Source organism: Oratosquilla oratoria, chromosome 25 (genome assembly GCF_046742065.1).
Source record: "Oratosquilla oratoria isolate Oo_2021 chromosome 25, ASM4674206v1, whole genome shotgun sequence".
Lineage (NCBI taxonomy): Eukaryota > Metazoa > Arthropoda > Malacostraca > Stomatopoda > Squillidae > Oratosquilla > Oratosquilla oratoria.
Window position 1 is genome coordinate 50,112,598 of NC_134801.1, and position 11,166 is coordinate 50,123,763.

The window sequence follows — 11,166 nt, forward strand, 5'->3', positions numbered from 1 at the left end:
AAGACCTTCAACAATACTCACCCACACTAAACACCGCAGTTTTAACCACTAAGTCTATTCTCAGGCGCCTTTTGTCAGCTACAAGGTTGTCCTCTATACAGAAATCAAATTTCATTGGTTCATACAATCCAGACAGATTTCATGAGGACTGAGCGAAGGCAGAAAGAAATTCATCAACAGAATAAAATACCCCCGTAATACCACGGAATACCCCCGTAATACCACATAATACCCCTTAATACCCGCCCTCCCCCCACCTATACACTTCCGAAATACCCTCGTACGGTCTGAGACAGGGGGAAAAAATGACTGATTTGACACAGGCTCGAACCCGGCCCGACTAAACATATAGGACGTCATGCCTCCCGAAGGAACACGGCAGCAGGCAAAAGTTCCCCCCCCCGCTTCCTGTGGCAAGAGGGGGGGCGGTAGGCCCCCTGTGATAAGGGACAAGAGAACCCTATATGACTCAAGGGGTAAATGGCCCCCTTCAACACAAGGAACTACTCTCTGTGTTTACCTCTGGGAAAAAAAAACAAAGTTATTTCAATGCCTCAGAGGGACCAATTGGTATCTCAGGGTCTCGGCTGAGACCACCACTTGGAAGGGGTCTCAACCTGACGAGACCCCTCGAGGTTAAGAAGCAGTCTTCCAGGGTGGGGCCAATGAGGAACAGAATTGAGATCGGGTAGGTTCCCGTGATCAGGGGGCGATTGTTGTATCGTAGGGGAAGTTCAGTGTCGCAACTGCAACCAGTACAGTATCAGAAACTACATGCTAAGGTTGCACAAGGACGAAACGGTGTAGAAGTGGAGAAACGTTTCCTTCCAGCTGTACAGGAAAGCGACCGTATTCTTAAAAAACGTTTCCGGCTTCACGTATCCCATTTTTTTTTTTTTTACCACCAACCCATGTCCCATTTTCTTTACCACCAGCCCATATCACATTTTCTTTACAATTTGTCTATTTCAAATTGTTCATGTTCTTTTTCATTGTCTGGGTACTTTTCCAAGTTTTCCATTGGTCATAGTTTCTTCTGCAACTTTAAGGATAAGGATGACAGGTGGTAATGGACATGGAACTGCCTAATGTAGGCCTCATGGTTTCTTGCAGTCTCCTTCATTCTAATGTCCTTATGTAAAGAAAAGACAAAATGAAATAAGAACAATAAGTCCATACTATTCTTATCCACTCCCTTTTTCAGACACCTCACGACGTTATCTTTAATTTGACATCTAATCTTTTGAACAAGTTGAATTCAAATAAAAAAAGAAACTCAAACAGGGCAACTATGAGCTTAATTTTCTCACAAAGGACATCGTCAAAGAAATGAGTCTTTATGATTACATATGGCAAAAAATAAGGAAATAGGCAAGACCTGGACATGGAACTACCTAGTGTAGGCCTTAAGGTCGTGGGAACAAATCACACATCTTTGCTTCATTTTCTTCTACTATCGAAGTCCAGCATGATAAGATATATAATGTGACCACGGGGCGCTGGATCGTGTATCTTTTTCGTCGTGTATGTCCAGTTTGCTCAAACACGTATTTGGAGAATGTGTAACAAATTTTGTGTTAAAGAGAGAAATGAAGGAGAAAGAGGAGGAGAGAAAGAAGACAATAACGAATCATTTTGCGTGCGTGCGTGCGTGTGTGTGTGTGTATGTATGTGTGTATGTGTGTGTGTGCGTGTGTGTGTATTTACTTAGTTGTATTTACCTAGTTGTATTTTACGGGAAGAGAGCTATGCTCGTAGTGCCCCGCTTTTGTATCTTACAGCATCCAGTTTGATCTTAAATTCTTGTATAGTTTTTGCACGCCCTGTTTCCTCATTCAATGTGTTCCGGATATCTATCACTCTGTGTGGGAAGCTATTCTTTTTCAGATCTCTTCTGTAACTATCCTTTTTAAATTTCTTTTCGTGTCCTCTTGTTTTTCTCTTTCTTGTGTGTGTGTGTGTGTGTGTGTGTGTGTGTGTGTGTGTGTGTGTGTGTGTGTGTGTGTGTGTGTGTGTGTGCGTGTGTGTTTTAAGCTGCACATAAGCTACGCATTATCTAAATTTCTCACCACTCTGGCCATGATGTCGGCAGTCTGCCCGTGCCAGGATGCCTGTTACACAAAAGTGAAATAGTTCTGAAAAAAAAAAAAAGGAATTGGTCTTCCACTTTCGAATTCCATTTTCTAATCCATGGACCATTTTCTATGTCTTTGGTATAAAATATGTGAGCCAAAACTATCTCAGAGTCCCAGAAATACTTCAGTAAATATGACGTGTGCTATAATAATAATAGTGATAATAAAAATCCAAAATTTCGTAAAGACATCTCTATCAGGAAGATATCTTCATCTTAACCTGTGAGTAATCAATTCTTTCGTTGAAAGATAAATTCATCTTGCCCGTCCACCAACCCCCAACATGTCAAATCACAAATCCTCAATACTTTTACTACCAAGAAATGTATTAATCCACTTCTGGGAAAGAGAGAGAAAATCCTACAACTACTACAGCGATTTATTCCTAAATAAATCACGGGGAATGTATCTAGTCATTACCAAAAATTGTCAGCCAAAAATCCGACCACCGTCTGGGCGTCAGCATCACAATTTGGCTGATTGTCTCTAAGGCCTTTCTTCAAAATCCTCCAACAAGCAAAATTCACCCTTACAGGTACGTTCCTCTAGGTGCGATTATCGTTCAACGATAATCGTTCATGGCTCAACGATGATCGTCAAACGATTGTCTAGAACCATAAACGATCATCGTTATACGATAATCACACCGAGCAAAACGTTTCGAAAAATGGGTTGAACGAAACATTGGTCTCGGACAGATAAGCCACGCCCCTTTTCCTTCTCTGACCAATCACGTCGCGTATTGGGTGACAGAGCTCCGCCCTGCCTCCATGTGATTGGCCGGGAAATGGAGAGGGCGTGACTTGTTTTGCCTGAGATTACGGTAGAGGCGTCATCACGTACGTTTTTCTCAGTGCGCTGGCCGAGCGGGTTAGGACGTCGTTACTCGCGGCGAAGGTCGAGGGGGTGGCAGTTCGAACCCTGCCACCGGCGAAGTTGAACCAAGGTCATGGTTCGTTAAATTCCACGCTACAAAGTCCTCTGTGAGGGGCACCGTCCTAGCCTTCCGATAGCGGGGAGTTTGTGACGTTAAACCATATCACCACAGCCAATGGCGGGTGACGCGCATCCTACTACCTGGCATCCTGTTCGGGTAAGCGCGTTTCAAGTTTCAGTTAAACTGATCAGCCTCGTACTCTGGATAATCGTCTGAGGATAATCGCTGAGCCGTTAACGATCATCGTTGAGCCATTGACCATCATCGTTAAGTCGTTAACGATCATTGTTGCGCCGATAATGATCATCGTTGGGCCGTTAACGATCATCGTCGAGCCTTTAACGATAATCGCTGAGCCGTTAACGATCATCGTTAAGTCGTTAACGGTCATCATTCAGCCGTTAACGATCATCGTTCAGCCGTAAACGATCATCGTTCAGCCGTTAACGATCATCGAGTCGTCAACGATAATCGTTGAGTCGTTAACGATCATCGTTGAGTCGTGAACGATCATCGTTGAGCGATAATCGTACCGAGTAACACGTACCATAAGACCAGTGAACTACCCACAACCAGACACCCGCCAGGAGCTTATGAGAACTCCTTGAGGAGTGACAACTTTACAAAATGGAACAGGACAAGAACATCCTATGGCCCCCTTCACACTAGCGGTTTGAACCGCGGCGGTTCAATTGCAATGTAAGTCAATGGAGGCGTTCACACACAACCGCGCAGTTTTTCCTTGACTATACGATACCGCCGCGGTTTCCGCGCGGTTCAAACCGCTAGTGTGAACAGGGCCATTGATTACGAAGAACGAGATTCTTGGAAGGGTCCTCCTTTTCTTTGTTCCAGAAGAGTTTCCAGGAACTAGAGGAAGAAATAGAATACAAAGACATTTTTGGTTTAAAAAAAATGTGTAGCCTACATATATGTGTATGGATATACATACATATTATGCGTGTACACACTTGTATATGTATATACATTACACACAATATGTACACGTTCACCACTCTCACCAATTCTATAGATTTGATGATATTTAAAAAATAATAATAATGATAATAATAATAATGCTTACTAACCTCGTACGTATTGGGAAAAATTCCTAATGAAATATCTCTAAGGCCTTGTTCATTTACATTGTATGGAGGCATGCACACACACAACCGCGTAGTTTTTCCTTGACTGTGCGGTACCGCCGCGGTTTCCGCGCGGTTCAAACCGCTAGTGTGAACAGGCCTGTTTTCCTAATATCCCTCATTCTAAATGATACTCTTTCGGTTTCGGCATCGCTAGTGGGACTTGCTAGATAGAGCCTTTCTCTGTCCTAACAAAAGCAATCTTAGCTAGAATTACTGGTCTTGTCAATGGAAGTGCCTGACTGGAATTCTCTGGAAGGGATGGCGTGTTTTAGCCGAATTCCTAGGTTTGTGTCATTCGTCTAGATTTCTTGATCATTACCGTAAGATACACAATCTTAGGCTTCGTTATCCAGTTACTCATTATTTCTTTCCATTTCTGTAAAAAAAATCATTAACCGACACAGACTCTTCCGGTTCCAGAAGCTCTCAAAGTCTCTTCCAGCCTCTGGGCCAGTCCAAAAACAGAACCCAAAACTTACACACACGAAGTCCGTTTACATACAAATAGGCAAAGAATCTGAGTGACGTCACACCGCTGCTCTATTACATCTCCCAGCTGTCGTAAGCTGCGTTAGATCATAACACAGCTATTAATAGGCTATTCTATTCAGATAAAGCGGAACCTAATTCAGCCCAAGGATTTTCATCTGGTTAGCCTAAGCGCAAATTGAGACGCAGGCGACGCAGGCGACACAGGCAACGCAGCACAGTCCAAAGGCAGATTCCCGGTTGCTGAATTAGTTCGAACTTCTCTCTCACTAGAAATGTTCCTAGACATACTACCTCACCATCTCAATTAAAAGAGAAATTCAAACTTTACTTCAATTCAGCAACAGGAAGTCTGTCTTTGCTCTGTGCTGCGTCGCCTGTGTCTCAGTTTGCGCTTAGGCTTAGTGTCGAACGATTCTATTCACCTCAAAGGGTGGTCCCCGAAATGAAGGGGTTAACCTCATCTGGCTCTCCATAACCAATCACAGCACCTATCGTTATCTGTGACGTCACATCAATGACGTCACATCAATGACGTAATACCGGGTTACTAAACGATCTCAATTACTTTTGGGGTCCATAGAGCTTTCAAAGAAGGATCACACACATAAATCTATTATCACTTTACATATTCCATACGATTCCTTTCGGTTTTGGGATGATCTAACAGAGGTGAATCAACAGCAACGCATAAAAGCAGAAACCCGTGAGCAAATAGGCACAAATCAAAGAAACTAGAATACTGATCCTGGTGGAACTACTTGCCCGGGTCTGTGCAGAGTTGGCGTGGGCACTCGTCACATTCAAAACCTCACCACTCTTTCTGGACGGCGAGTCGGTGTAGAGCCTTGCGAAGGTTCACACGAGTGGTTAGTAAAACGAAGATAAATAAATAAAGACACAAACTCCACGTAAAAGCGTCACGGAAGAACAAGAGAATAGGAAATACTAATCCGATCACATTTTCCTTTTCACTGGACTCTTATGTCTGATTTTTTTTCTAATCCCATTCCCATAAAAAATAGTCATCTATACATAATTTGCATAGCTGGGCGCGTTCCTAGGTGCGTTCCGCTTTAGTTTGGCCGCGGTTAGCGCTCCCAAGCTATTAAAGCAATATAGGTGCCGTTATAGTATGTGGCCTACCATTTAGATGTGGCCTACGAAAAAAAATCTTTTATTTCGGTATGAACCTGTCTCTTAAGTTTTAGTAGTTTGATAGCGCTAACCGCGGCCAAACTAAAGCGGAACGCACCGAGGAACGCGCCCACATCTGATAATTTGGCCAAGTCATCACATTCCGGCCAGTAAGCGGTCCAAGAATCGAGCTAACGTCTTCAGGTGTTATCACACTGGGCTATTTTCCTCCGATTGTTGGAGCAGATTTACAGCCCGCAGCTTTCGGAAAAGAATTTAATGTGCTGGAGGTAAATGATTTTCCTCCGGCATATCAAAAAACATTCTAGGTATTTTGTTGAGGAAACAGAATATTTTGCCTTATTGATTTTCCGGCGGAAAAAGTTCTGGAAATGGGCAGCACCGTCAATTAATTGGAGGTTGGAGGAAAAATACCCCAGTGTGATAACCTCTTTAGTTTCCTAACTTGTTCCCAACTTTTCAAAACACAAACCTTCCAAAATTGCACTAAGAATACTTTCAATCACCTCATCTTCATCTCAGATTAATTTGACGGATTAGCCCCGCCCCCTACATCCTTATTTGGTGCTTATGATTGGTGAGTTGCTAGGTGAAGGTGTCCAAGGACCAATCACAGACGTCGGGAGGGTGAGCCAGGGGTGGAGCTCCACTGACAGTTTGATTTGAAAGCTTAAAAATGCTTAAAATTTATACAACCTGCCGTCTATACATGTTCCTAATGTGGGGAGACTTTAGGAGTGTCATTATGAATTATTTCTTCCTCCTCTTCTTCCCCGGAAACAAAATGGTGAATTGTCACATACTTGGGTGAGTTGGCAACGACGTTAGTCGTGCCCGCAATGTTGGCAACAGTGTTGTTGGCATCGCCAGCGGTAGTGTTAGCAATAGTCTCCCACTGTGAGGGTAGACAACGGCTTGGAGTCAGTGGTAATGTAGTGGCGTTGATAATTCGAGTGGATGTTAGTGGTTGGTGTGGAAGAGGTGATAATGATGATGATGATGATGGTGGTGATGGTGATGATGATGATGATGATGGTGGTGGTGATGGTGATGATGATGATGATTACAATTACGAAATGATACTGACAGCAAGATGACAACGCCGATCATAATTCAGTGTGTGTGTGTGTGTGTGTGTGTGTGTGTGTGTGTGTGTGTGTGTTTGTGTGTGTGTGTACTGAACAAGATAGTTTTATCTGAGGGTCCCTACGCCTGACACAATGGAAGAGCACACTAGTGGGAGACCTTGTAGCCTATTCCGAGGCCAGTTATGTTGAATACAAGGTATGTATGGAGAAATGCCTATAAAAATGGTAATATGAAGATGTAGTTATATACATATATGCCTATACCAACGCCTGTCATATACCTATGCTTCAAATGCCAGAGGAGAGCTAGATCACTTCGAAATGGCGTGAAATCTCCCACAAGAATCCGTAGAAGTCCAAAAAAGAGGCACCCACGTTTGAATGCTTGATGGTTGTAACGGTTCTGTAACGGTTTTAACGGTTCTGCTGGATGAAAAGGACCAGCGATCCCGTTATGGCTTCTGCAGAAAGCTTTGAACCCAAAGGATATGAGTTCCAAAGCAAATGTAAAAATTTTGAATTCCAGATGGAATCTCAAAAATTTTGAGTTCCGGAAATGTGAAAACCTGTCCGGGTTCCTTCCTTCTAACGGCATCATCAGCTTTAGACTAGAAGTACGAGAGAGTAATACCTTCTCAAAGTAGCACTAATCCTTTCAACATTTTCCTCTAACTCCCTATGGTATTTTCTACGGGACACTCACTTTGAACAGCATAATGTGTCTACAAAATATGAGTAGAGTTCCTTCTACATTTGGACAGTTTCTGTCCAATTTATATTGTCTCTCCATTTCTTTTTCCTCTCTTTTTCTCTCTCTCTCTCTTTCTCTCTACGGGGGTCAACAAGTTTCAGCCCATTCACAGCCGAGTGACATCATTCTGCAAGATCAAGGAAGCTCTCGTGATAGATGGCAGAACCTGTTAAACTAAAGACTACCGAACTCTACCGAACTGTTACAAAGAAGGAGATAGAACAGGGTACTCAATCTCACTAAGGACCATATCGACTACCTTCCTCTCATCGTCTATCTATCGAGGTCCTCCGTCTTCTTCGAGGAATGAAGGACAATGCTACCTGGGGGACATCAGTGAGCATGGACACGTTTTAGGGCTTTCAGAGACCCCCTGAAGTTCAGGCACCTCTTAGCCTGGAGACTTCTTGTGCTGTGACGTCAACAGCGATTTGGCAACGATTTCTCAACCTTAGTTAAAGCTCAGGTGTGATTGCTCACAAAGGGAACGGGGTCACCGTTCCAGGTGTATTAAAAGAAAGGGAGTTCACGCCGTGAACAGAAACCTTCACCTCACCAGAAAGAAAACCTTAAACTTAAATTTCTTCAAGAAAATTCTCAAAATTTCTTCAAGAAAAAATCTCAAAATTTCTCCAAGAAAAAATCTCAAAATTTCTTCAAGAAAAAATCTCAAAATTTCTTCAAGAAAAAAATTTCAAAATTTCTTCAAGAAAAATGTTTAAACTCTCAAAATTTCTTCAAGAAAAAACCTGAAACTTTCTAAAATTCTCCAAGAATCCCTTTTTTTTTTTTTTTTGGCACACCGGGAGGTGGTAATTGATCAAAGACAAGAAATATAGGAATAGATGAGAGAGCAGAAGAATATGACGTTCTTTGTCGACTACCCAAAAAAGGATGCGAGCCTCTCGGTCATTCCAGCACGGGAGGTCGCCGACGTGAAAAATACGCGAGAACAGGACGTAGACGAAGACAGGGAATGAGGCTCAAACTGAAACTTAAGGTGGCGGCACACTGGGCATTTCTCGATAGCATGCTACTTGCTTTTGCTACTTCGTTTGAGTCGAAACGACTTCGGTTATATTTTGTTTTTCAAAGTTCCAAATGTGAAGTTACTCTTGACGTCTTAAAGCGAGAAGCTAATTGACGAAGTAAGAGAACTTAAACCTAGAATACCAATGTTAGACACATTGTCGAGATGTTCTTACGGGAATCTAGAATATTGTAACCCAATTCGTTTCTACTCAAAGTAGCAAAAAGCAAGTAGCATGCCAGACTATAGTGCCGCCACCTTTAGACAACAATAATACTTTAGGTTTTCACCATGACTAGCTTTCCTTAGAGTTTAGTCTTGAAGACACAAAACAAAATATTCATTTGTGATAAAATGTCTCATTTTCGAACACTTTATAATCCTTTCGTGAATTGGCGTCACATCACACAAGCATTTCCTGTATTTGATATAAACGAAAGTTTTCTTGTTGACACGTAAAAAAAAAAGCACAAGACTGGGGGGAAAGACAAAAAAACCCACTGAACACACGCAGGTAAAGTTCACCTCTCCGACGTTCCGACACAAACGTCAAACATCATCAGGGGGGATTGTGTGAGAGGAGAGAGAGAAGAGTCTGGTACTTCCGGTACGAGGTCTGAACACACTCAAGAACGTCTTCATGTATGGACAGTGGGCCTTCTCCTCCAGTCGAACCCGCGCCAGGGCGGACTCTCTTCGCTGAACATGATGCCATTGTCGCTACTGCCTGGATGGCGGTAGTGTGGCTAGAGCTTAAAGTAGGGGAACCACGCGATCAGTAGAATCACGATAGCCACGAAGCAGAAGGCTCGGAGGACGAGGTAAGACTCGGACTTGTTGCCCCACTTGTTGTACGACCCGGGACAGTCGTACTCGAGATGGGATCGGACGTTCTCAGCGTCGAAGGAGTCGTAATTTACGCACTTCCCGCACAGGTAGAAGAGGAACTGCGACGTCAGACTGGCCGCCTCCAGGTCCAGGATGAAGTCTTGCGTCGTTCGAGACGTCGGCGAGGGCATGTGGATGTCCCCGAGGTCCACGTGGCCCTCCACGCCACCGGTGCCACTCTCCAGAGTGCCACCAGCTCCGCCCCCGACGCCACTGCCGCCGCCGCCCCCACCCGCGCTGCCGCCTCCGAGACTCGCCGCGCTGTGACCAACACCGCCCACGCCCTCGGAAGGCCTTGTGTCCGGTAAATGGGCGACGGTGAGGTTGGGTGAGCATTCTACCAGAAGGAGTCCCGGGCAGCGCGCGTCCTCGCGGGCGCCGAGGATGAAGGGCCACCGACGGTTCAGTTCCTGCCGACAGAAGTTCTTCGTCAGCTTAAATGTCCACAACAGAAAAAAAAAATAAAAATAAACGAAAACTTGTGACGCCATTCGGTGGATTGGGACTAAAGAGAAAACAAAGAAGGAGCCTTTTGGATTCGTAATGATAATACTCATTTTAACCCTAATGGCGATTAACTAAAAGAAGGAGGAGAAAATTTTTGGGTTCATTTCTTCTAAGAAACTCAACAAACCCGACCCCGTGGATAGACGAACGACTCTGGACACACAGAAGTGATTCATCACGGGTCGCGACCCAAGGCTGAAATAACCGACCACGGGTCGCGACCCACCCTGCTCACCTTTCGGACGAGGGCCTTGTTACAGACGGAGGCAAGACAGGGCGGCTGCCACTTGGGAGGGCGCAGACGATAAAGGGAACACGCCGGCAAGAATCTGAGGAGGAAGAAGAAAAGGAATTACAAAGAAATGGCGATGCAGTGCAACAGGTGCAAGATAGATTACAACGCCATCAGCAACAACGATTATGATAATGGTAATATTTGAGGTACCACTAATACTATTACTACTAATAAGGAGAAGGAATTACAAAGAAATGGCGATGCAGTGCAACAGGTGCAAGACAACTAGATTACAACGCCAATAACAACAACGATTATGATAATGGTAATATTTGAGATACCACACACAAATATTTCCTCCTCAAAATGTATTTCTTCTTCCTCTGTTCCCATTTCTCCTTTATCTCTCACTACCTTCCATATCTCCTTCAGTCTCGCCAAGTATTCTTTAAATTAACAGAATGAAATATATTAAGAAAAGTTTTATCTCAAAATACGACAGAGGAGAGTTAAATGAACCTTCAGCCTAGGAGGAAAGTTTTAAGAAATTATTATTATTATTATTATTATTATTATTATTATTATAACAATAATAATAATGTCATTGATAATAATAATAATAATAATAATAATAATAATAATAATAATAACAATAATAACAATAATGATAATAATGATAATAATAATAATAATAATAATAACAATAATAATAATAATAATGATAATAATAATGGTACATACATACATACATACATACATATACCAAGGCTTTTTCCCCCTTTCAAGGGAGGTAGCCAAAA

General features: G+C 43.1%; 1 protein-coding gene across 2 annotated transcripts in view; it reads right to left on the minus strand.

Annotated features, from left to right (window-relative positions):
• Positions 1–1,981: 1,981 nt before the first annotated feature.
• LOC143038942 (uncharacterized) overlaps positions 1,982–11,166 on the minus strand; it is a 24,917-nt gene continuing 15,732 nt past the window's right edge. For both annotated transcript variants that reach the window (XM_076208741.1, XM_076208743.1), the window contains 2 exons: positions 10,367–10,460; positions 1,982–10,034 (listed from right to left, as the gene is read on the minus strand). In XM_076208741.1, the coding sequence (XP_076064856.1) occupies positions 9,483–10,034; positions 10,367–10,460 (646 nt within the window). In that variant the 3' untranslated portion in view covers positions 1,982–9,482. The remainder of the gene's footprint in view (positions 10,035–10,366; positions 10,461–11,166) is intronic.